Raw genomic sequence first — 27,818 nt, 5'->3', positions numbered from 1 at the left:
GAAGCAGCGCAGGAGGTTTGATTCGTGTTGTCTGCAGCTGCTGCATGTTGTCGTTGCTCCGCCCTCGACTGGTCTCGCCTGGTCTCCGTCGGATTGCTGCGCAGCGCTTAAAGGCAGAAGAAGTGTCGGTCGGAGCAGGAGGGAGGCTGCAGCGCAGCGCAGATCAGTCCGTGTTCACACGCTGCAACCGCTGGATTTAAAACACCGCCGCTTCCAATCAGGTTGGAGTCAAGGGGAGACAGAAAGGCAGTTTAAAGCTTCCACGTTGAGCTTGAGGAGGATTTTAAAGACATATATTTGGGGAGGTGGGTTGACTGCTGTGTTCCCCTCCTGCCCCGGACAGCAGCCGTAAGTGATCCATCTGTCCCGCTTCCAGCTGCTGTGTGAGCCATGGCGCTCCAAGCCAGAGTGATCTACGACTTCAACTCTGAAAACCCGGGAGAGCTGTCGGTGAAGGAGAGCGAAATCCTAACTTTGATCAGCGAGCAGGACATTGATGGCTGGCTGGAAAGCTCCAACAGCAAAGGGGACAGAGGACTGGTCCCCGCCTCGTACGTGGAGATCCTGCGGAGCGAGGCTGAGCTGAACAGCTACAACATCAACGCGGAGCCTCGGTACTCTAATATCCCAGCTGGAGGCTTTGACAAACTCCAGAACTTCTCTAAGCCTCCTCCAGTAGGGTTGACCGCATACACGGCGCCGATACAAGAGCATCACAACAACAAACACCACATCCAAGGCAGCGATGATGACTGGGATGATGACTGGGATGACAGCTCCACTGTAGCAGATGAGCCAGGGAATGTGGGAGGAAGGTACCAGGACTCCGAGGGCTCCACATACAGAGTGACAACACACATTGGTCCAAGAGGGAATGCAACTCAGGCGAAGAGCTCAGCCACAGTGGGCAGGAACCTGAACAGGTTCTCTACCTTTGTGAAGTCAGGAGGAGAGGCGTTTGTGCTCGGAGAGGCGTTAGGCTTTGTGAAGGATGGGGACAAGCTGTGTGTGGTGTTGGGTCAATACGGTCCGGAGTGGCAGGAGAATCCTTATCCCTTTTCATGCACTATTGATGATCCCACCAAGCAGACCAAGTTCAAAGGGATGAAGAGCTACATCTCCTACAAGCTGACCCCCACACACACCCAGAACCCTGTGAGCAGGAGGTACAAGCACTTCGACTGGCTTTACGCTCGCTTGGCGGAGAAGTTCCCAGTCATCTCTGTGCCACACCTCCCAGAGAAGCAGGCCACAGGCCGCTTCGAGGAGGACTTCATCTCCAAGAGGAGGAAGGGTCTCATATGGTGGATGAACCACATGACCAGCCACCCTGTCCTGTCCAAGTGTGACGTCTTCCAGCACTTTCTGACCTGCACGGACGAGAAAGCCTGGAAGCAGGGGAAGAGGAAGGCTGAGAAGGATGAGCTAGTGGGAGCTAACTTCTTCCTCACCATCAGCACTCCACCGGCTCCCCTCGACTTCCAGGAGGTGGAGAGCAAAATTGATGGGTTCAAGACCTTCACCAAGAGGATGGACGACAGCACCATGCAGCTCAACGCCACCGTTAATGAGTTTGCTCGCAAGCAGATGGGTGGATTTAAGAAGGAGTACCAGAAGGTGGGGATGTCATTTAAGGCTCTGAGCCAGGCCTTTGAGATGGACCAGCAGACGTATTCATCGGGACTCAACCATGCCATCTCCTTCACTGGAGATACCTACGAAGCGATTGGAGAATATTTTTATGAACAGCCCAGCAAAGATCTGGACCCAGTTATGGATTTGTTAGCTCTTTACCAAGGTCACCTGGCAAACTTTCCAGACGTCATCCATGTCCAAAAAGGTAAACCAACTACAGTGAAGTATTTTAAAAGTTCTCAGTGACTCCTTTTAAATGAAATAATGCTTTAAGGGGCATCCCCCAAAATGGTAGATTTCTGTTCTTGTATCAGTGTTTGCAATTGATAAACTAACAACTGCAAAATTACACATGAACACAATACGCTGATGTTCAAAGGGCAGTTAAGCAGGTTTAACTTGTAGAAAGTATGAGTGGTTTTGTTTAATGTGCTTCAGAGTTTTGTATTTGAAGGTCTGTAAAGACATTACATTAAAAGAGTCACCACATTATCAACATTTTACAGGACATCTTTTCACTTTTCACCTTTTCAAACACATTGATAAGAAATTAATTTTGTCATTGCTCTGTATTTTTCAGCAAAACCCCCCCCCGCAAATTCTCAGGGTTATTTTTGGCCAGTTATGGATCCCAATTTCAGGAATAAGATGGCCAACCTTATGTAGTCAGATCTATTTCTAAAATAAAAAGAAAATATTACATGTTATTGTTAATCTAGGTAATATAGTTGAGTTTGTACTTTACCTTTGCTATATCATAACACCACTGTCTTATTCCTTTTATAAACCACTAATAAATGGTTTCCAAATAAGTAATCTTTTCACTTACTTATAGTGTCTTTTATGGTCAGATTTGGATAAACAAATGACTTCTAGTCTGAAATGCCATTCACAGAAGCCAGCAATAGAACTTAGGTCAGTTCCCAGAATAAACAGAAGTTGTGTTTGCACTTGAAGACTTGTTAACATGCAACTGTTGCTGCTCCTGTTTGACTCACCTGCTGCATGAAAAGGATTGTTATTTATCTGTGCTTCGTGTTATGTGACTGGTGGTGGCATATTGACATAGAGAAAATGTCATTTTATATGTTGCAGGTACATTTGCAGGGTTATCCTTCACAAATGATTATGTTTTCTACACTTCAGACTGACTTAGGCCGCTGTATCACCAACTGTTTCATTCCATGACAATGTGTGAAGTTCAGAAGAAGAATAGTTTGCACAGCAAAAATATTAATAATCCCTCCAACACCTGCTTTCTTCTTAGAAAGGAGAACATGACAACACTATTATGGATATTATCCTTACTGAAGCGTTTAAAAAATGCAGAAGCACATAAACAAGCACATATACGTGTTCTATTTTTTCATATCACTTCCTTTAAAGTCAGAAGTTTACATACACTAAGATTACTCTGCCTTTAAACAATTTGTGAAAGCCAAGGTGATGATGTCATGGCTTCATAAGTTTCTGAATTAAGAAGTTGTTTTCCTTATTAGTCATCATGGGAAAATCAAAATGAATCAGACAAAATTTCAGAGAAGAGAACAGTGGACTCTGAGCAGTTTGGTTCATCCTCGGGTACAATTTTTTTTTCAGATACTATACAACTGAAGGTTCCAGTTCATCTGTTCAAACTATTAAACACAAGTATAAACAGCATGGACATGTCCAGCCATCAAAACATCCTGGAAGGAGAAAGGCTCCATGTTATAGAGATGTGCTTTGCTTCAAATTGTGCATATCAAGCCCAGAAGAAAGGCAAAAATAAATTATGTGACTGAAACTGTTAAAAGTGTTATGATACAAACGAGACAAGTCTTGCTGTCTTGACCTAAAAAACCACTCAGTTGAAAAGAAGCCATTACTTAAGGGGAAATATTAAAAGAAAACATTATGGCCTAATAATGAAGAAACATCTCAAGGCATGAGGGAGGAAGCTAAAGCTTGGGCATAAATGGTTCTTTTAGAAGGACAGTGAGCCTAACTATACCTATTCATTAGTAACAAAGGGAGTTAAGGACACCAAGTCAGTGTTTTGGAGCATCACAGATTTCTGAGCTCCGTCCCATTAAAAAAAAAATGTGGGCAGAGTTCAGAAGGTGAGTAAGAAGGAGACATCCCACAAATCTGACTCAGTTAAACCAGTTCTGTCAGGACAAAATGGCCCAAAATTTAAGAGAGTCAGTGTGAGGATACCCAAAACATTTGACCCAAGTGTTTGATAATCCAGTAACCACTGTTTTCTATTTTTGAAGCAAAAAATTGAGATGTAAAAACATGTGTTATTAATATGTACTGATTACTCATGGGCGCCCTCCTATTGTTAAAACTTTTCGAGTCATATCTCTGAAAATCAGTCCTTATTTAAAAAGCATGCAACATAGTAGGAAGTAGCAATCTAACATTTACCACATTTTTACTTGAGCAGAACTGTGTGGCATGAGCACAATCATTTTTCCTAATTTGTTTTAATTGCAATCCATTGACCTGGAATGGAAATTAGCTCAAAGAGTTTATCTTTGACTGGTAGCAAAGAGGTATTCTGAGTCCTTTCCACCCTTCTACCTCCATTACAGCAATTACATGGCATCAGCTGTTTATCTCCAGAATAATGATGAGAGATCATCTCATATTTAATTACAATTTAAATTTAATAAAAAAAAATTGAGGAGAAAGCTTGTAAGATAGATTAAAGATTAATTTATATCCTTTTACATGGATCTGCTTATCTATGTGAAACAATAGGTTTTTATATAAGATTCATGAGAGTATTATTTAATGCTTAACGTTTTAAACTGCTTAAAATATTAAGAATTTGAGTGTGATTTGGAATTTGCTGCCAACTAAAACATTTATACCTCTGTACTCCTATTATTACTGCTAAATCATGAACAAAATTCTCTGAGTACTGTAATAATATTTGACCTGAGCAGCTTTCTTTACTGGAATGTAAGTGTGAGACCAAATCACTTTCGTATGTCTGACAAGTTAAAACCATCACAGCAAATGATACTCTTAATAATTTGGAAAGCCTTACCTTTATGAATGTTTAGTTTTCTGAGGAAGGAATGTTTTAAATGAATTATTTAAATGAAAAAAGTACACAACCTTGCACTGAGAATCTCTTTATTAACATACTCAGAGTTTCTTTAAGCAAAGAAGGATAGCCTATATTGCACCATCTGTGAAAGTGTCCCACAGTGTTATCTTTTCGAAATGTAATTGATGTCTCCAAATATGACACTATCTCTTCATACTTCCACATGAAAAACAAACAGAAAACTTATAACTTCAAATCAAACCACTCCCTTACTCAGGAGATTAAACTGGCTGGACTGCTTTATGAACAACAATATAGTTGGGTAGTAACATGTCTTGTTTTGCTACAATGGGATATAAGCCAATACGAGTTAGACATCGTTTTATTTATTTCTATTTATTATAGTTCCAATGCCAATATGTTTTGGATTAGACTGGTGGCAGTCTAATGTGAAAAGTTATCATAGATAACACCACAGTGACCCAAATCTGGTCCTTGAGGTGTGCGACTATAATTATTATTTTTTTATTTATAATGCAGGATACATCCTTATAAGCATTGACAGCACACAATGTTAGCATTTTTTTAAAGCGGTGGTGTCATATCCCTTCGGTAAAAATGTGCTGATGTTAATAACCAATGTTCATTTTAATATTTGTTGTTTGTGCATCTGGTGTGGCGGGGGGAGGGAATTACGGTAGTCTTGTGGTATTTGTACGGACTTATAACAGTGGTAGTAATATTATGCAGGACTGTGGCAGATCAAAATGCACCTTCGACAAAGTCGCTAAGTTGGCTACAGTGGATGACCGAGTGGGTGGGTCTGTCAGCCAGTCGCCTCTCACAGCCCAGCAAGAGAGGAATCAGGACCAGAGGATCAGTGGCTGATTTTCAGACGTTTGAGGACATAGACCAATACATACGATTGTTGGATAACAGCGGTTTAATATATAAGTATTAATTGATTGTCTATCACTCAAAATTAACAAAATCGTGGCTGATCGGTTGGTGAGAATGTACTGAGTATTAAACTATTGTCTTAAGTAGCGGTAGATGGTTTTGGTATACGTCCAATTTAACCAAGAGAGTTTGTGTGAGAAGAATGTTCTTCACTGGCATGACGTTTTAGAAGATGCTTGGAAAAATGATTTGACGTTATCTGTATAGACAACTGTGTAACATGCAGCTTCAACTGCCGTTACCAGGAGTAACTCCTTATTACTTCCTGGTAAAACCTGACTGACAGTTTTCTGAATATCAGCACCTCCCAATATGTGTGACTGTTGAAGTAATTCCATTGTGACAGAGTAAGATGTGAAATCTTTGTGATGCAAAACATGGGACTGTATAGATTTGCACTTTCTCCTATAAACTCAGTCAATCCATGCAAAGCTTGCACCAGTCTGAGTTTGTTTCCTCATCTTACTTCCTGCTGCTGCTCAGTGAATACCTTATGTTTTGCATTATGCTGATGACAGAGCCTGTGGATACCTTCGTCAGATGGGTCCCTGCAAAAAACAGGACCATTTACTCCACAATAGGTTGTGCAGAGGAAGCAGAACAGACTGTGTTTTGACTGCAGTAACACACAAACTTCCCAGACAACTCAAGCCAAGTTTGCCACGTAGACTACAAACACAGATTCACAAACATAACCAAAACAGCGATGCATTCTATCTGCACAGGCTATTGTGCTAAAGCAAGTTTATTTTTATGTTTGAGAGATTTGGGGAATTGCTCTTTAGCCACTATCCCATCATACACTGAAGGAAAAGAGACTCAGTTTGTCACCTCTGAATATGCAGGGAGCATATTGTCTGTAAAAACACTTTGATCTCTCGTTTTTCATACTGACTGGGGCGGTCTAGTTTGTCGTATTACTTTGAGTTCAGCTCATTTATCTTTGTTTTTCCCATTCATGAATTCTTTCTTGTTTGGTTCATTAGGCAAGTGGAAACACTTTGTTAATTCTTTTTTATTTATAGGGAATGTGGAAGAGGCAAAAGACAGACATGCTCTTTTAGGAAGTTATAAACAAACATGTTTCCACAATGAAGGTGACATATGGGATCACTTTGGGTCATCTAAATTCACTGAAGTCAGTTCATGTTTACTACTTGCCCCAATATCTGGGATTCTCATAAATTACTTTGCAAAAATAAGTGCATTTCTGTTTTAACTCTGAATCCCATAGATTGCAGTTTATTTGTAGTTTGGTTTCCATCTGTAGGCTAGTTATATGTAAAGCAAAAGTCCACTGAAGTCATGTTCAATTGTTCTGTGCAGTGAGGTTTTATTGCTACACTCATCTGTGCACAAGTCGAGAAACATGGCCACATCCTTTGTCATAAAACCAAAGTATATGTTTCCTCCACATAAGTGGTTGCACAGAAACTGTTGTCGGGGATCGACTGATGCAACGACAATGACCAATGGAAACAGTCATTGAACCTTAGATGTAGTTGAAATATTCGGCAGGGTTTCAGTCCATTTTCTATCTTCAAATTCATGTTTCCAGAAATGTTTATTTAGTGCGGCCATTTTTAGCTTTGTGGACCCGTAAACATCAGGCAGGATGTTTTATGTCGTGGTCACCATGAAATGTGAGCTTTCCTGAAAGAGAGGCTTAGCTGTCATAGTATTGATCTCCACCTTCACAAAGATCCCATTAGTCATTACCCTGCAGCTTTAAGGGGACAATACCAACTCATGCTATTGACTGGCTTTGCAGAACCTTTCAGTTCTCTATTTTTGCCTAAAAATTCATTTTGAGGCTTTGACAGCAGTGGGGTGTGACATTTACTTTTTATTTTAAGCTGTGGAAAAAGTGGGAGGAAGATTGATCGAGTTTAGAAATGTTGTGGTTTAGTGAGTGTCAAAAGACACTACAGAACTGCTGCTAAGATGAAAAGTATTTCTGTGTAGCTAATATTTTAATTTAAAGTTTCAATTGGAACATTAGAACATATGGCTGCATTTGCATGTGTCTTAATTAGGGCAAAAAACAAGAAAAATGCTTTCCTACATTTTGTTCACTCAGGGATCTCCAATATCCTGTTTTTATATCTTATCAGCCATATTAGAACAGGAAGTGATAAAAAAAATAACAAGGAAAGTGAAAGAAAGCAGCGATATGCCAGGATGCTGGCACATCCTGCTGAGTCAGCCTCATATTGCCGTGTAAACACCTGAGGTATCATAATAGCTTATTTGAATGTCCTCTGCAGTTCCACCAGAGGCGATGAGACGGGAATTGTCGCTGGCTCGTCTGCTTTGGCTCAGGTCGTTGCATAAGTGTGGATTACGTAAGGGCTGAAAAGGCTCCCTGCACAAGAGAACGCTGTGCCACCTTCACACACCACAGACAGAACTTTTTTTTTTTTTTTTTTTACAAAACAGTCATCAGGACAACCTCCTGTTTGGAGCGCTTGCACATCTGCTGCATGCAGTTCTACAGCGTTTGTGTGTTAAATGTCTGCAAATGTATGATCTTAAAAATAGCAGTTTGCATTCTAACACAGCTGCCAACGGTTAAACAGGAAGTTAAAGAAGGAACAGAAGTGAGTTTTTTACAGCTGAACATCAAAGACAGCTCAGCGGATCAAAGAGAAGAGTCTGGGAATTCAATTTTGAATTTGTTTTTATTGCTGGTATTTTTATAGTTATTGTCTAATTTATATCAAAATTGTAAAAAATATATTGAAATTATTAGGTTGCACCTCTAATTAAAAGTTTCTGCACCCTTTTAAAAACATAAACATAAAGTAAGTAATACAGTTTGAGGTAGATTTAGTGTTGCAACACTGAAAAGATCAAAAGATATATTTCTTTTTTTAAATGGAAGTATTTTCACTATAGAATGAAAGTGAGTACTGTAAAAGTTACATAGTTAAACAGACAAAATCTAGTCTGACTTGTGCCTGAATTACATTTGATTGACAGAATCAGCTGCGTTTTCAGGTGCAGCTGAAAACGCTTCACCTGTCTGTCAAACAGAATCCTCAGCCTTAAGGCGAAGCTATTCATTCCAAGTTTGTAAACCAGGTTTCAGCTGACTGTGAGCTGTATGTGATGACGAAAAGAATACAATCACCAGGGTTGATCACTCAGAATGATGTTTGGTCGGTCCAACTAGACCAGAGTGTGGTCACTGTACCTCAGCAATGAGCTGAGCCATTTAAAGAGGGCCTCGGTTTGTTAGGACTGGGTAGACCAAATGTAAATTACAAATTCCAGTTTAAACTTGTGACAAAAATCAAAGAGAGTAGATTGAAAATTTTTAAAATCTCGCCAAGATTTTAGCCAGACTTCACCTTGAGGTTTCTTTGCTGTTCCTTATTTAAGATGCCAAATTGAACTGTGGATGAGAATCTGTGGATGACAGCAAAACAAAAACGAGAGAAATGAAGGTTTTGGGGTTGGTTTCCCTCATCTAAGATATAGCAAATGGTTTAAAGTTTTTTTCTCTTGCTTGAGGTTCACAGATACTCAAATCCAAAGTATCTTCTGGCAGGTTGTGCACCAGCTGTGTGCAGCATGATGTGGCTCAGCATTTTGCAAAATGCTAACAGCGTCCTCTGAGCCTCTGTTATTTTTTGTCCCATAAAGTTTCTCTATCAGTTTGGTTCTGCATATGCATTCCTCTGTTGTTGTGCTCACATCTTGTGCATTGGAAAGAAAAAACAAACACAGGAAACCTGCATGTGAACTTTAAGAGAAAAAAAGTTATATGTGTGTGTGTGCGTGTGTGTGTGTGTTAGGTTTTCTCTTGCGTCATGTTTCAGGAATCTTTAATGTCTCAGCTCAGGCCTGATGCATAAAAAAAAAAAATCCATGACAATGTGAGATGTTTCACTTCATGCCTCACAGGCGCCAATCTCCTCTGAAAACCTGTTCAAATATCAATATTAGCTATTCTTAATTTATGTTGACTTCTTTTTTATTTATTTATTTAAAAATTGCTTCACATCGGCATCCACCCCCTAATAAGCGCATGTTTCTTCTCTTGCCCTTTGAACAAATAATTAACTATAAATATTGGCATAGACATTTAAACCCGCAAACACACTTCCTCTGTTTAACCTGCACATTTTTAGGCGTGTCAGAAAAGTTCTAGTAAGGAGGAAAGTTCACACTTTACATTTATGCCTTATTTGGTAGTGTCATGTTCCTGTCCAGTAGGTTTTCATTTGTAATGTTTGTTTCACACAATTTGTGTTTTTTTGAAAATGGCAAAAAGGAACTTTTTAGTGTTTGCACATTCTTATCTAAAGGTTTGTTCTGGAGGAGGTTTGTGAAAATGGAGTTCTTTAAACTTTTGTTTCGGTTCACTTAGACCACAAGAGCCCACCACAGTGACGAGAGGAGCATTCTGTATGGGCGAACACTCGGAGCAAACGTTGCTCGGTCTCTTAGTATGAGTGTCAAGCTCACAATTTTCACTTCCTTTTCTAAATTTATCAATCCTTTTATGGTTGATTTCAGGGTACTTTTTACTCCCTGTAGAGCTGTTCTAGGAAAAAACCTTACAAGTACAATAACGTAGGCCAAAAGACTTTAAATTGAACAGATTGGACAAGAAAACTGTGAGAACTAAAGCTGGTTGGCTGATAATTTGACCTGAAAGTCAAATATCAACACATTTTCTAATCACTGAATACACTATATATAACCCCTTCCAAGACATGCTGTCAACACTCTTCAGTGAGAAAGTTATTACTGTGGGAAGCGGTAGCAAAAATGATGCCAGAGGAAGCACAGAGATATAACAACATGTTGTCATATCCTTTCTACGGTGGCATGCTGACTTTTTATTCAGGCTACTACAACAGGTGATGGTTTTTTGCTCCTTTGTAGTTTTTGTTAGTTTTATGCTTGACTTTTTCTGGTAGGAAAATGAGCCACACAATATTGATGATAGCTTCTCTGATTTGTATTCAAGAGAAATCCAAGAAGCCAAAATCTTCTGAATCAGCTGGTTGGACCCTTACAAAAACTGGAGATGGGCAATTGGTCATGATCCTTGCATCTCTAATAAAAAGATTATAACACATGATAATTTGTTGTGCTAGCTGCTGTTATGGAAAATTCACCATTTACACTTTCTAGAGCTTTTGAATTAATGTCTTTATTTATAGATAACCCCCTATTTCTAATTCCTACTTCAAACAGACACATCAGATGTCTGGTTTCTTAATGGGATAAAGAATAAAGTTTGTTTCTATAAGTTCTTAGTCGTTAAGTGGTGGAAAATCAAAAACATCATCCATCTATTTAATTTAGAAGGACCTGTGTTTAATCTGTTGTTCATCAACCAATGCCTTGGGTTGAAGTGTAGCAGGGCGTTCAACCAAAGGGCATTGGTGGAAGGTGGTCAATTACTGTATCTTCCTGGTGATTGGTGGTTTTGTGACTTAATGAGCCAGAAAGCACAACTGTGAGGCAAAGACAAAACACAAAGCATAGCTGCAGAACTAAAGTAACCACAATAATAATTTTAACTCGTTTATATTGTATTGACAATAACAGTAAATTGGATTTTTATCTTGAAGTAAAATTTTTGCTTATTTTCAGTATTACTACAATGTACTTCTGGAAAACGTTTGGTGACTCCATGCATTGTTTGTTTGTTTTTTTTTTTTCATCTTGTCCGATTTCCTCCTCACATTTCAAAGTTATTTTATTATGATTACATGTACAGATGTGTGTTATAGCTAAAGTGTGAATAGATTTTGGCTATACAAATGAACAAATGTCTACAGAATATCCTAATAAGGACAGAAATGCAAACCTGTGTGTGTTTGTTTAACTCTGGTAGTTGGCATCAGGAATGTCCCTTAAATGGTTGAATGGTTGAAGGCTCTGGGGTGACATCATGTCATTAATATGTTTTGAATGTGGGCCCCCAGATTTTCTAACTATAAACAGATATGAGGCTCTGCATGGTTCCCAGTCACTTGCGTTAAAAATGTTAAATCGGTTATCTTCAGTCAAGTCATTTCTTTTCTTTTTTTTTCAGTTTTAAGAGCAACAAGTAAGTATAGAAATTCAAATTTTTGTGTTTTTCATCATCTCCTAACAGGAGCCCTGACGAAGGTGAAAGAGAGCCAGAAGCATGTGGAGGAGGGCAAGATGGACCGGGCGCAGGCAGACGGCATCAACGACCGCTGCAACATCATCTCCTGCGCCACGCTGGCTGAGATCCAGCACTTCCACCACATCCGCGTGAGAGACTTCAAGGCTCAGATGCAGCACCATCTCCAGCAGCAGATTGCTTTCTTCCAGAAGATCACGGGCAAACTGGAAGAGGCTCTGCAAAAATATGACAACGCGTAACGGATCACCCAATCCGTTTTGGGTCTCGACGACAAACGGCCGTGCCGCTCCCGTGATTGGTCAGTGGGATTTTGGCTAGAAAAGGGCAGTACCTCACAGAGACTGCTGGGAGCTGACGTCAGAGCAGGACGGGACGTTTATGGAGAGGACACAAAACAAAATCCCATTTGCATTTTTGTCTGGGACATTCCGACATGTATTTTTTAGAAAATTAAGCCAGTTTTAAGTGCAAACACAGTTGCCTAGAGTTTATAGAAATCAATAATAATAAACAGATTAATCTTGGGAAGATGAAAAGCAGAGAGAGAAGCCTGTTTTCACTGTTGCCTACACATTTGGTGCAAGAGTTCCTATATCAGGAGTTTTTAGCCTTACAGCACAGTTTTTAAAAAAATTTTTGGTCTCAACACCTCTCCAGGAGCACCAACACTCCTGTGGCCAACACACACTGCCTTCAGGAAATATTTATTCTCAGACAAACAGGACAGAATGTTTACAGGCTCCTCACCGAGCAGCGACTGTCACTGCTGTTTCTCTGTGCCTTCTGATTTTGGTCATTTTTGTTACTTATTTCTAACAACTCTTATGTGCTGATAATGCAGACATACAATCCATTTGTTTTTGCAAGGCTCCACTCTATAAATTCAAGCCTATGCTGTTGAGTTGTGCCATTTCTTTTTCTAAGTTGATCTGGGATTAGATTGTTAACACAGGGATACCCTGATCACAGCAAGCACTAATATCCAGTTTCAGCATGCACAGCTTAAATGACAATGGTAAACTCTTTTTACACCTTATGTTTATTTGTGTCAGCAAAATGTTGGTTTGAAAGCTCTACCTTAAATTAACAGAAGCAGGCTGCTATGAGTAGAGGGTTTCTTACCAGTTTCTATAATGCAGACCTTTTTAAAAGCAGGATTACTGATGTTTTAAAACTTTATGATGATTGTATCATGAAGTTATGATTGTAGAAGAGATGCAAATTAAATTTATCCTTCACAGAAATATAGTAGCTTGTCCTGTTTTTCTTTCTTTTATTTTGCAAAATAGAAAAACATATTACAATGAGACTTTTAGTAGTTTTGTATTTTGTTATTTCCAGTCCACACTAATTGGCACCGCTGTTATAGATGTGGAAAACTTCTTAATTCATTTCTTCAACGCAGCAGCTAAATGGAATGGAAGACATGCATGGCTATCCACACATCTTGATACATCAGAAACAATAATTCATAGTTTGGTTATTAGAGTTTTTGTGGAAAGAGCTGGAGCAGCAATGATGCTACAAAATGTCTCCAATAGGTACTCCATAGAGGAGAGGAGGAAATAAGGAAAAATGCTTAATAGATACAGAAAATTTGCTCTGCTGAAAACTGCATTTATAGATTCAACACAGGCATGAGCAAGGCATAATAACATTGCAAATGGTTTGATGATGAAAACAAACTTAAAAAGATCCAGGAGGTTAGGGTTATTTATTTTCTTTATTATGAAGCACTTTGAGAGATTTGTCTGTAAAATCAGGTGCAAAGCAGAAACCAGCAACAGACAAGCAGAAAACAGAAAGGTCTGACAAAGGGCTGAATGAACTTAGGGGCTTAAATTCTGTGGAGGCTGATTACTGGAGTTTGACACAGGTGAGTCTAAATACTGGTTGAACAACAGCTGTGAGGGACAGGGGCTTAAGCTGTTGGAAAATGACTGAATAAGATAAAGAAACTCAGGAAAAATAAACAAAGAAGGGCAACAAAAAGTTCCTACGAAGTAAAAACAAAAGTTATAAAATAAACTGAAAACATTTTGGATGACTAAGTGGGCTAGAAGTCGTTAGAATCAAAAGGTGTCACTTTTAAAGCATTTAAGCATTGTTGTAAAGCCTTTTTTCAAAGTTATTTACCATATTATGAGTTATTATTCTAACTCACAATATAAACACATTTTCTACAAATCAAACAACCAGGATGTAAACAACAGTGTCAGTAATGTGGTTACAGAAGAGCTTTATGATGCTAAAAAGACAAAGGCAGCAGAACGCTGTGCAGCTCTTTCAGGCTCAGTGCCTGGAGGACGGCTGTGCTGTGTCTGTGGTTCAGGTTATGCTCACAGATCTGCTGACAGTACAGAGGTCAGCCATCTGGGACAGCTGGTCCATGTTAGAAATGTCAGAGCAAATGACAGTGAACACACCGTGAACAGGAAAAGGTCACACTAACAGGTTTTCATTAGATTTCATCGCCATTGCTGAAAACCAAGAGGTTTTCTGCTTTTGCAGGATGACAAGTTATTGGAGAAATGTTCGCTCTTCCTGCTGTCCTCGGTTTGTTATCTAAATGTAAAGATATGATCAACTGAAAAATAATATTTGCAGTCTCATAGCATATTACCATAGTCTCATAAATGTAACACTTTGCAGGAAATTAAAAGAGGAAGTCAATGAGCACTAAGCCAAAGCAGAACTGATAATGGTTTGGTACCATCAGGTATTAATCTTATAACTTTGAAGGTTTGAAGCAATGCAGGCATTTTCTTAAGCATAGCAGGCAGTTAGTTTCATTTTCAACTTGCTGACCTTTCATTTTAAACATTTCCTCAGTGAAAAGTTCTTTGTTGTTTCTTAAACCTTGACTATCAAGGTAAATCTGCAATGCAAAGTATTTAGAAGATAAACGAAGGCTCTGGATCTTGTGCAGTCTTCCAAAATTTGAAAAAGTTTTTAATTATTCATTAGTCTAAGTAAATGTAGGACACTAGATGCATTATTGTTATTTGTTATTATTGTAGTTGTTATTTATAGATATAGCTGTTTTGAGACTAAAAAATACCTTAAATATGTTTCTTTGTTATTATAATTGACATATTCATACTTATGTACAGAATACAAAAAGAACCTGTCAGTCACAGTGTGTTTATAAGACAAATCAAATGTTCTGAGACTTTGAATTTCAAAAACTGGCAAGGAGGTCATTTGAAAAGAGAAGATCTGGAATTGTGATATAGGATTTTTTTTTTTTTTTTTTTTTTTTTTGGAGAAAACCTATGATGCATAAACAACTAAAAACCACCTGATAAAAGTACCTGCATATAAACACAGCCTCTGAAGAGGTAAACAGACTCACATTAAATAAAGTCATAATATAAAACAAAGTAAACCAGTTTGTAGAATCACTGCAGCAACAACCATTGTCTCATTACCACATTGCTCCAGTTCACTTGCAGACATTTGTTCATGCAAAGTGTCTGAAGACCCGACAAACCTTTACAATCAGGTTGAGGTCTGGTTTCTGACCGACCTTAATGCTTCTCCTTCTTCAGGCATTCTGTTGTTGAACTCTTTCTGGGTTTGGGATAATTGTTCTGCTGATATGCCAGTTTTTGTCTGTCAGACAAACAGCCTCATTGTTGATTCATAGAAAACAGACCCAAATCCTCACCACTGCACCACCTTGTCTGACTGTCACCATAAGGTGTTTATGTGCTAATTTATTGGATAGATGGTACTCTGCATTATGGCCAAACAACTTTATTTTAGTCTCAATCATTTAATGATCATTCATAAACAACTTTGCAAACCTATAATATCCTTCCTTATCATTTTTAGATGGAAAATGTTTTCTCCTACAAAGCCCTGCTTGTTGTGAGTTAACGGAGTTAATGCAGGATCTCTTAGGGTTTCTGGCCATAACTGACATTGGAACTGGTGAATTTTCTGGGACATTTTATGGGAAGATCAACAACCACCTTAAATGTTTTCCATTTACAACCATTGTTCTTTTCATGAAATGTAGTGAGTGGTGGGGAGGAAAACACTGAGGACTCAGATAGGGATGAAAAAGTGATGCTTTAATGGCCAATATATAAGTCCAGAAAGTCCAAAACCTGGCTCGACACTGGTAAAAACTGGTAAATAGAACGGACAGTTAGATAAAAAAAAAAGACAGACTGGTACAATTGACAAGGACCTGACAAAGACACAGAAACACAGGTGGCATTAAATACACAGAGGGTAATCACAGAACGAGACACACCTGGGAACAATCAAGGAGTAGACAAGACAACATGGAGACTCGAGACACACAGAAACCTAAAATAAACACACAGAGAACTCAAAACAACACAGAAAAAACCCCAATCCCGACAGTTAGACTTCAAATTCTTTGAAAATAAATAAACACCATTTTTCAGATTGAGGGTAAGCAGCAATTGTTTCTCTAAAGATTCCTGCTGATGACTATGCTGGCCATTTCGTAAACCTCCACTGGTGAAGATATGCCTATTTGCGCTAAAAGAGCAAATTGTTCAAGCTCCTGCTTTAAACACTGTCCTTCTTTAGTATGAAGTACTTTGAGAGATTTGTCTGTAAAACAGGTGCTGCATAAACTTTTACTGACTTACTTAACCAAAAACATCTGATAAGCAGCACATGCCTGCTACTTTCTCTCTTAAATCCAGTGCAAGTAGTGAGAAATGACTTTATCCTGACTAGAAACAATTTCTTAAACATGTCAACCACTGGTTTGGCTAAGCTCTGTTGTTCATTCTTTTTATCCTAACCTTTATAAGTATCAAACATTCATTTAAAAACATTAAATATGATGTATTTGTGGCTTTATTAATGTGCTTCAGCTAATGAGCCTTCTGTTGCCACAGTGACATATATCTTAGTATCTGGTAGCTTTCAGCTCTTTTGGTTTTTGGGTTTTTTCCATTTCATCAGATTTGACTGGATTCTTGCAGACTTTAACATTCATCCCTCAGGCTTCATGTCCGATATGTCCAACCCTTTAGGAAATGGGTGCTCCTATTTATAAATTCCCACTCTCTCCAGCCTAAAGCTTGTGTTGTTCTAAATTTGTGAAACTCTTAAAATGTCACATGTTTTTAAGGTATTTGCAGTGTCAACATTTGAATTTTACATAATATTAAATTCACATAACATGATGCAATCGACTATTATTTAGTGTTTGTCAAAAATAGGTTACGTCACTATGTTTGGTATTGTTTAGCAAAAGATTACAGTTTTACATGAGACAGGGATTTATTTATGAGGCAGAACGCTGTGAGCTTTCTGGCTACATGTCACAGTCACAAACGTCGAATGTTTAGGACGTGTTGTTAGAGCAACACCAGAAATGCACTCAGGATTCTGCAGAGGAGCATGATAAGGCTACCACTGCCAATGAGTGATAAACATTTTCTGCAGGAGTGGTCCCATCAGTGTGCACAAACAACCCTTGTAGCCTTTCAGTGCTTATAAGGAACATCACGTTCACAAATGTTATTACTGCGCTCAAGAGACTTGGCTCATTTCTTTTTTGGATGCGCAGCAGCTCTCAGGAATTCACCAAATGTAACCCAGAAACATTTTGTTCATTTTTAATCAGAGTGCTGATACCCTGCAGATGAGAATATCTCCTCATGCCTTCTCTAGAGACGTGATGATGAATGCATATTGTAGAAACAGCAGAGTTTGCACAGTTCACTTGTTTTTCTCTTTTCAGAAAAGTCCTGGCTTGTTTTCTTGGATGGAGAAAAGCTGCTTTTGGAAACAGGTTTCTTTTAATCAGATGGCATTGATGTAGAATTTAAAACAAATATTTTTTTGCAAAGAATTTAATTAATATATCATTTTGAATGTAACCTTCTTCTGTAACTCATATGATCCCCGTCAGAATTATACTCACTATGGGTGTGATTTGTTTGGGATCAATATCATGTCGGAACGCCTGCTTGTGACCAGATTCCAACCATTTGATGAAAACTCTCACCCACAGACAAACATAAACTCGATTAGGATGTTCAGGATCAACACAAGAACCGACTTGCCTCAAGCCTGCTATGAAACTTCTGGAAATTCCAGTTTCACTGTTCAGAGAAAAATTATTTGGATAACCGACTGAGAGGGTACCAAGTCCCTGAATCAAATGAAACATTTTTAGATTTGACTGACATCCACAGCTATCCTACAAACCAAATGCCTTCCAAAGAAATGTCTTGAGATCTGTCAAAGCAAAGACTGACTGACTGCAACGTCAAGATGTGTGCTTTGGATAATCAAGATAAGGCTTTAAAAACAAAGATGTCTGTAGCAACTGTTATCCTACCTAGTGGCCTCATTCAGTGTTTTTCTTTTTTTTATTATATGTGGTAACATGAAAAATGAACATGTAAAATGAACAACATAATGAATAATGACAACTCCCAAATCTCCAAGCAGAAAAAAAATCTTGTTGATAGCAACAAACAGTCATGTGGTTTCCCTGCAACTTGGTAATAGTTTTTACTCAATTAATAGTGACGATCTTTCTGTACATTTGAGCTCATTTTACAATTCAAGCAAAAATAAAAAGGTAACTTGTGCTCCTGATTCTTGGTTTTAAATATTTATTGAAGCTTTTTGTTGTCAGTTATGGAACACATAGTTCAGTAACATTTTTAATAGCTCAAAAATTAATCTGACATTTTTGTTCATGATGAGTTTATGCAATTTTTCACTGGAACTCCAGATAGGCGTTGCTTAAAATCCAGAGCACATCTTCCTAATAACCTCTTCATATCCATTCTATCATTTTTATGACATAATATCCCACAAATCACCACTATGGAGCTGACCCCAACTTCCCTCATCTGCCTCAGCAGATTAAAGTCTTCAAATGTTACGCTATAATGGCAGAAATGACGTTGCTTAAAATCCAGAGCACATCTTCCTAATAACCTCTTCATATCCATTCTATCATTTTTATGACATAATATCCCACAAATCACCACTATGGAGCTGACCCCAACTTCCCTCATCTGCCTCAGCAGATTAAAGTCTTCCAAATGTTACGCTATAATGGCAGGAAATGACCCGAGTCCAACCGCAAATATTTCATCATTTATGTTTCTTCTTCTAGAATTTCTACAATACAGAGGAAGTCACCAGACCAAACAGGATTTCTGTTAAAAGGAAATGGTTTGTTTTAGATGGATGAACAATATTTCCAGTGGAGGTGGTGAATGTGCTCTCCTTGCTTGTGTTGAAATCATTTTTGTCTGTCTGGTGTTGCCTTTTATTTGCTAATACCTCCTGTGCAATAACTGTCAGTATAGCCAGCCTGACCTTACATAAAGGAGATGTGTTGTCCTTATTCTCTTAGTCAAAAGGTTTGCATAATGTTTTGACATGTTGCAGAAATGCATTAATCAACCTACGTACAGCAGACACACTTTCCTTGTTTATGAAAAGTTTTCCACACACTACCTGCCTACTAGATTCCTTAAGTTGGGGTTTGGATCCATATTAACCTGCTGAGCTGAACTATAGCTGGTTTGTGAATGAGCACTCAAACTTTGGTGTGGAAAACATGAGAACTCTGGTCCTCCTAGAATCCGCTTCAAGTGAACCATATACAGGAGCAAAACTACCTCTCAAGGCTTTCTGGATAAAAACAACCAGAACAAATGCACCCTATAGAGGACCCTTGCTTATTAGTAGATCCATATTCATTGATTTTTCTGTGGAACATAACTTCGAATTGTTTGAGAAAAATCTGTCTGTGGAATTTTTTAGAGCAAATCTGAGGTATTTGAAAGAAAATGCAGTATAGGAAATCTGAAATACCAGGAGTGCAGTTTATTTTCCTTGGTGTTGATTGGCTGTATCTCCAAAAGCAAGAGCACAGTTAAAGACTAGATATTAGCTGAGAATTAATGGATATTAGGATATATTTCAAGTTTGAAGTATTAAAACAAGCTGTGTTAAGAATTTTTAGGTACCTCAATTATTCTCAGATTTTAACAGCACACAAAGGTGAAAAATGGCACAAAGAATGTATAGAAATATATGACATGTTCAGTGGAAAGTGGAAAGTTTCCTTGGTAGGAATAACTGAATGCCATTCTTGAAATTCCCGAGCTACAATACAGGTCAGGAGGTTACCATGTTATTTAAAAGGACCAGACCTTTTCAAAAACTGTATTTTATAAGTAAACTCAGACTGGCAGGAAACCTGCCCTCAATCGTCTTCAGTCTACCGGAATATTTTGTGTGAAAATGACCGGAAAGGAGAATTCTGAGGTGATTTACTAAAATTTAATTCAATTTACAATTTCATATAAACGTATTTTCAAAATAATTCAGGACACCACATTTACTGACTTTCTTGTCATCAATTCCACTACAAGTAAAATTCTCTTCCAAACTGACTCAGGTTATTTTGAATTAGTTCCTGTCTGTTCTTGTCGTCCCATCAGATCAGATGGCTCAGTCACGTACTGGACTTCACTTCATCAAAGCAACAAAAACAAATACATGCATGCTCATTGTGTGCTCAAACAGATATACAATCATTTACTGTTGTTCCTTCCTTCTGTCTGTGAAAGTATGACCGGGTGAAAAATGTCTTCTGTTTCTTCAGAGTTCATGCTTCAGGAATGTGCAGCGTTTGCCTGCAGTCAGCATTTTCCCCGCTGGAGGTGGGAAAGGGATGGGTGGCTGAAGGGGGGCTCCGTCTGAGTCTGTTTTTAATTACGACCCAGCTTGTACAACCGTTTGATCGGCAAACAGGGAGCCGGTCTTGACAGATTCCTGACACAGCCGACAGGTTCAGGTACAGACGGGGTTAAAGAGCAGTCGCAGCCAGAGCGCCATTTTCACAAACTTCATGTTTCAGCCAGGGGTGAAAAACCCTCAGCTCCTCCTGACCTCTATCTGTCTTGCTTTAGGTCTGTTTTCTTTTTTGCAACTTTAAAACAACCAAAAGAGTCTCACTTCTGCTTTTCCATGCTGAGTCACAAACACCAGGCCATTCTCACATGACGACTCCCCTCTTTTTTGTCTTGTGAACCCTGGAAGGTTTTGTCACTGCAACAACCTGCTGACGAGGGAAGAATTATCAAACAAGTTCCTCCTTTTAGAATGATAGCATCAGTGATCTGTTCCTGTACATTGCTTAGCACATTTACCTTCTTACAAAACAACATGACACCAACTATTTGTTAAAGTCTTAGGTCGAATGTACATTATGTGCTGTGTGTTTTCAGTAAATCGAACTCTGTCACACCCAGGAAACAGGTTGCCTGGCTTAAGCCCTCAGAGTCAACATTTGTAATGCTCTAATACACTTAGTCAGAGAGTGATTAACTCAATTTGTTTGGTTAAATTTTACCAGCCACACCCAGGACTGGTTACTGGCAGATTTCAAGTGGTTAAATGGAACCTTTCTGACGACATGAAGTAGGCTGAATGGTCTTGTAAAACAACACATTCTCCCATAATCTGAAGAAATTCAAGAGTGGAGGGAAATGAAAACTGGAAGTGGTCATAAAATGCTTTTATCCAGAAATGGATGATGTTAGGATCTGTGTTTTTCTGTGTTTATTTTGAGTTTCTGTGTTTCTGAGTCTCTGTGTTGTCCTGTCTCCCCTTGATTGTTTCCCAGGTGTGTCCTGTTTCCGTGAATACCTTCTGTGTATTTAACCCCACCTGTGTCCTTTGGAGTCCTTTTCGAGTCCTCGTTTAGGATAGGATATATCCATCCATCCATTTTCTGTTCACCCTTTTCCCTAATGGGGTCGGGAGGGTTGCTGGTTCCTCTCCAGCTACGTTCCGGGTGAGAGGCGGGGTCATCCTGGACAGGTCGCCAGTCTGTCGGTGGGCAACACAGAGACATACAGGACACACAACCATTCACACACACACTCACACCTAAGGAGAATTTAGAGAGACCAATTAACCTGACAGTCATGTTTTTGGACTGTGGGAGGAAACCGGAGAACTCGGAGAGAACCCACCATGCACAGGGAGAACATGCAAACTCCATGCAGAAAGATCCCGGCCCGGGAATGCAAGGAAACAGCTCTACCAACTGCGCCACTGTGCAGTCCGGCAGGAAAGGATATATGCTATTGTAATTGTCAAGTTTATTTTGGCTTGATAACTCAGACATTTAAGTGTGTCAAAAATTTAAAAACTAATTCAATCTGTAAGGGCGTAAATATTTTTTCTCTTCCCAATAAAAAGTTTTCCTCTATTTTTGAAAGTTTGTTTTGTGTAAAGTGGGTGTTTTGTTTAATTTTGCTATAATGCAGTGGCTCTGCCAATCCATGTCGGCCATGCAGGAAGTAAGATTAGACAAAAATGTGGGTCTGGTGAGCAGCAGCAGCAGCAGCAGCAGCAGCAGCTCCCATTAGATCATCCACTGACCTCAGTGCAGCCCTCTCCCAAGGGTGAGACCTCTAATACCAGGAAATACACTCTACACCCTGTGTTAGAAATGAGTATTGATGGCTGAAAGCCAATTTTATACAGCAAAGACACAATTTCACAGGGCACAGACCACTTTGTTATGGCAGTTTCTGTGGCCGGCTGCGGTTTGAAATAGGACAAACACAAACACAAGATGTCCCCTTTAGGTTTGTGTGGAGAAATCGGCATCCTGCCACGCCTGCTGTTATTATTACTAAACCTAATCTACTAATACTAATATATTACTAATACTAATCTCAGCTTGTTTAAAGGATTCAGAGCCACACTGTCTGAACTCAGCTGTTATCTGAGTTGTTTTTGTCTCTTCAAGTAGCAACTTGTGTTTTTCTTCCTGTGACGTTTCCAGAAGCTCTTGGGAAAGAAACCTGCTTTTGCTGACCTCTGCTTTTCTAAAGAAAAAAACATCTATTTAAAGAAGTTCACCACAATGTTGCATCAGTTTCTTCAGGTGTATTGTGTTTCTGAAATTCTGTGCATTTTGATGTTTATAACCTCTTTCACTGTCATCTGTCTCTTAATCTAGAAAATGTGAACAATCGGATTGAGGTGTTAATTCTGCAAGATCGGAAAGAACAAGATCCAGGATGGGGGCAGTTGAGATGATCACTCTGATCTAAAACGCTTTACATGTTTCACACAGGAAGGGTATTGGTGGTGCACCACCTCTTACCTGCATTCTTCTGTCTACATAACCAAAGTTGAGTATCATTAAAAGCTCACAAGAGTGTTTTTGTATAAAAATGCCTTGATTATTTTGAGACTGGTCTGTCTTGAGGAAATCTGCTTTGGTGTTAATCCATCTTGAACTTCATGATACCAACTAATTAGTTTTGTTTCTAAAGACATCAAAAGATTTCTACCTCAAGTATTAACTGAAAGAAATATTAGGTGAACCTTACTTCACAAATCCATCTCTTTAAGACTTATCAGGGGTCAGCGACTCCAGTCCTTAAGTGCCACTGTTCTGCAACATTTGGATGCTCTAGACAAAACATCAACTAGTTATAAAAGTATCCTGATACGGCTTTAAACATGTTCTCACACAATATTTATCACACATAAGAAGCTCGATTTCTACGCAACAATAAAATCTTCATCAGTCCAAAGAAACTTTTTCCACAGCTCATTATAATAGATATTTTACATCCATGCACATTGTCGTAGACCGCACACATACATGTTGTCGTCTTCTTTGTGGGTTCATTATTTGACCCACAAACGCTCAGAAATCTGATCCAGATTTCTGTCCTGTGAAACCTTCTGGTGTTTTTGAGATCTAATGAGCCTCTAAGGAACCTCAAAACAAACACTGCTACAGCTTTGACCTACATATATGGACATTCAAATGTTTTCCAATTCATGACGAGGCGATATGGGAAGAGTTGGTTTTTCAACCATTTTTCTTTTCTTCTTTTTGGAGTGAAAAAAACCTTGATGAGGACATGTCATGTATCTTGTACCTGGCAGAGTGTTCAGGAATGTGAGAGTCTTTACCCTGGTTTTGTTTTTATAGCCCTCACACAGGAAGCTCACTCTGGCGGGGCCTCATTCATGTTGTCTGAAAAACGCTGACTGCCCTCCCACCCCCTGGCTCTCTGGCTGCCCTCCAACAAACACACTCACACACACACACACACACGCACACACACGCACGCACGCCAAACATGCATTTTTGTTGGTTAGTGTGTCTGCACATTCTCCCCTCCCCCAGCATCACAGAGATTCATTTACAGCTCTGATTACAATAAACAAGAGGATATTTAAGAGGAAAAGGCCAGAGACTTTATAAAAGATTTTATACGTTTGTCATATAGGTTTTGAATTCTGGCTTTTTTATGTTTCAATCATTTAAAAACATTTGTTCCCTCAAAGAAAAAGAGCTGAAAATCAGGCTTGTTTCATGCAATATTTAAAAGATCCATACCTGCAGAATCAGGTGTTTTTCTCATGTGAATTGCCGGTTGACATGTACTATGTCCAAATATACTTCTGTAACTGAGTCAGGTTTGTCTTTTCAGGTCTACCCACAGATTCTCTGTAGGACTGAGATCCTCAGTCCAATCTCTGCTTCATTTGTCAGTGGCATCCACCAAAAACATTGACTGTTGTCCTTAAGCTACTTAAGCACTCTGGGTGTGTGCTGCATTTTTGTCCATTCCAATAATCCATTTGTGTTTTAGATGATGCTTCAATATTCACATTTAATGTCCATTCCTCATGATGGAACCTATTTTTGAGGTATACAAGTTTCTCATGCAGCAAAACAGCCCCACAGCATGATGCTGCCACCCCCATGCTTCATAGCAGGTGTGGTGTCTCCAGGCTTGCGAATGTCCACTGGTAATGGACATTATGGTTCCTCCACATGTAATGATGGTCATTGTGGCTAAAACGTTTCACTTTACTTTGATCAGACCACTACTTGCTGATAGACCTAAGACCCATTTTACTGTGAATAATGACACTGTCTTTACTTCAGCTAGCATTTTCACAAGGTCTGTTCCAGGATGGATTTGCACATTTTGGATAAAAAATCCCCCTCCAGTCCTTCCTGAGCAGTTCGATGGTTGGATACTCCCAACTTATATATAACTGTTTGAACTGATGAATACAGCACCTTAAAGCATCTGCAAATTGTTCCCAAGGATGAACCAGACTTGTGCTGCTCCCAAATTCTGACCTTATGCTCATTGTTTAAAGAGATAATTATTCTGTGGGAAACCAAAATAAATCTGACATATTTTCTCATTATTGTGGCAATTTGCAAATAGAAATAATTTTCATAATTCTTACTGGCCTAAAACAAGAGAGCTATATGGTTTGATGAAACTTCAGACAGGGAGAAGCAAATGGGGTATGCATCTTTTTATTTAGTGCATGAAAATGTCCATCAACTGTAAAATCTTTGTGTACTGTAAGCTGGTGTTTTATAAAACTGATTTGAACCAAATTTGCATTTCGTTCATGATCCTTTTCCCACATTATAATTCCAGTTTAATCAAATTACTTGTTTTCTGCTGTCTGACTTTTGTTTATGACCTAATAGTGGATAACTCCTCAGATACCTGTAACAGGGAGTCAGCTCAGCGAACAATGTGGGTGGGAGGTAACTACAACACCCAGTGTATGAGAGTATCTGTCAGGATGCTGATAAAATAATTATTAAACTTAAGTTAAACATCACAGAAAAGCAAAATAAGTGAAACTTACACCTGATTCAACTAATAAGACAAAATAGCTGAAAATATTGCCTTTACTTTTCAGCAAAAAAACAGCAGACGAAGATATTTATATACCCTAGAGAAGAAGACACAACTACATTTGGGAATTAAACATTCCCAGTTTTAGGTCAGTTAGGAAAAGTTCAGTCTGATTTAATGTCAGACAATGAGCACTAAGCTCATCTCACTCAGCAGGGTGGCAATAAGGTGTATTGCTATATTATGTTTGTGTGTCAAGGCTTCCTCTTAAAAACACAACTGACATATTTTTCAGCACCTCTGTGACAAATTCTGACACCCCAGACTGAATTTTACTAGCCCCAATTAGCGATAACAAAAACAGTAAATGTCACTTGGTTCCTTTTTGGACATTGTTCCTCTTGCAGTGCCACTATAAAATAGTTCTTTTCAACTTAAACATGTACTTTGTGATTTAATTAGCCATCTGGGATCATCTTTACGAAACCCTATTACAGCACATGAACCAAGAAGCCATTGTCTCTGGCAGCCTTGTCTTAAAGGGAAGGGTGCCATTGTTCTTAAACCCTGAGGCCCACAATTTCCAGCCCCCAAATTACAGCGATTACTGTAAGATCTTCTATCAGCGCCAAGAACCTATCAGATGTATCTAACCCTCACTCGTATAATAGCTGTGCTACAGCTATTGTTTTAATCTTGGTGTTGCAATTTAAATGTTCGACTGAAAAACTCAAAGCACAACACTTCAGACATTTGCCGTAAAAATCATTGAAGCCTTGTCTACATCTACTCAGGCATTTATTTGGAACTCAATGTCAGCAATTTCACTGCACTAGTCCTCCTCAAAAGAAAAAGAAAACAGCTGTAAAGTTAGACATACTATTCATATGACAGTAATAATATGATAGGACAATGGGCAATGCCTTGGTCTTGTTAATGTCAGCAGTTTTTTATCTTAAATGTAAGCCTTCAAAAGACTGGGTAGATCTTCAGCTCTGGTTTAAAAATTGTTTTTATTTAAGGCATGACCTTTGCAGGACTGAGTAATGAAATAAGTTTAATAATTTTAATGTAATAGAAATGTGTGATAAAATATGAATAGATCATCTTGAGATACCATCAAACATGTTTGATAAGGTGTCATGGTAAAGTAGGAGCTTCATGCGGGTTTACTCAGATTCAGTCAAGTTCTAATCTGATATTTATCTGCATGCTTTGCAGTGATGCTCGTCAGCAGGGTATTGGTTACCTATTTCTTGACACCAAGACTGAGGAATGTAAAGTTAATCCTGGCGTCTTCCCTGGTTGTGTAAAGGATAACATTACAAAATGACAGCTTCTGATTCTGTATAGAGTCAAGGGAATTGTTGGTGCATGAATACTATATTAAATCCTAAAAATAAAATTTGTAAACCCTGAGTTCTCATTTAGTACCAAAAGTTGAGTGTGACCTTCAAAGTTTGTATTACAACTCAGCTGTAAAAGTTCCAGTAAAGGCTCCCTTCAGGAGCTCATAGCCTCTGGGCAATGAGCTTTGACGTTGATTAAATCTGTCTCTGAAGTTTTGTGTAATTATTTCACAAACCCTGTCGAAAAGACTCCATCAGAGTTCAATTAACAAGACCTTGCACAATTTAGAGGTGTGTGTCCTTCTCCACAGTTACATGATAATATCCATGTGCCAGAAATGTATCAAATGTGCACAGCGCGGCACAGGGACATAGCGTCTCCCAAGAGTAGTAAGATAATTACTGATAAGTACTGAAGCCTGGTCTGTGTATTTTGAGGTTCGTAAAATTGATGAAGATGACACAAAATTCATGGGAGTACATGCACGACACATGCCATAAATGCTGCTACCAGGCTCCTACAATACACCACACAGGACTCAGACAAACAGCCACCACAATGTAGTTCACCAAACACATCTATGTTATTACATATTATAAAAATATATTTTAAAAATTCACAACAGATTTGCTTCAAACTATTCCAATCGACAGTTTTATCTGTTGGTGTATCATTTTTCTCTTAGGTAATCAACATTTCTAAACACATAAGGCGGCTCTAAATTATTCCATAATGTTGGGTGGTCTCACCAGTAATGTTTTTCTATTTCATCTCTGCTCTTGTGGGAATGAAAAAAAAGAACAAAAAAAAGAGGCATTTCATAAAAAGAAACAACGTTGCTTCGCCAGTTGTGAGATTGAGGTAAGATCACTGCTTTAATTTGGAAAAATTCAGCAAGTCTGGCTGTGTCACATAATTAAAACAAAAAAATAAAGTAGATGTTTGATGTTTCTTCACTAAAATGAAAAAAATCAAGAAATGATTCACGAGTACAAAAAAAGGTGTTTTA

The 27,818-nt window shown here is 38.7% G+C and overlaps 1 protein-coding gene across 1 annotated transcript; it reads left to right on the top strand.

Annotated features, from left to right (window-relative positions):
• snx18a (sorting nexin 18a) lies at positions 1–13,020 on the top strand. The gene is made up of 2 exons (XM_044111939.1): positions 1–1,840; positions 11,760–13,020. Exons 1-2 carry the CDS (start codon positions 391–393, stop codon positions 12,011–12,013), a joined length of 1,704 nt encoding a protein of 567 aa, XP_043967874.1. The 5' UTR covers positions 1–390; the 3' UTR covers positions 12,014–13,020.
• The last annotated feature ends 14,798 nt before the right edge of the window (positions 13,021–27,818 follow it).

Source organism: Gambusia affinis, linkage group LG03 (genome assembly GCF_019740435.1).
Source record: "Gambusia affinis linkage group LG03, SWU_Gaff_1.0, whole genome shotgun sequence".
Taxonomy (NCBI): domain Eukaryota; kingdom Metazoa; phylum Chordata; class Actinopteri; order Cyprinodontiformes; family Poeciliidae; genus Gambusia; species Gambusia affinis.
Note: the sequence above shows the minus strand (reverse complement) of the source record. Positions and strands in the feature narration are given on the sequence as shown.

What these genes read in the sequence shown, in the direction of transcription:
- snx18a (XM_044111939.1), top strand. Translation starts at nt 391, where the DNA reads ATGGCGCTCCAAGCCAGAGTGATCTACGACTTCAACTCTGAAAACCCG. An exon ending in CGTCATCCATGTCCAAAAAG is followed by an intron (nt 1,841 to 11,759) that starts GTAAACCAACTA and finishes ATCTCCTAACAG; the next exon opens with GAGCCCTGACGAAGGTGAAA.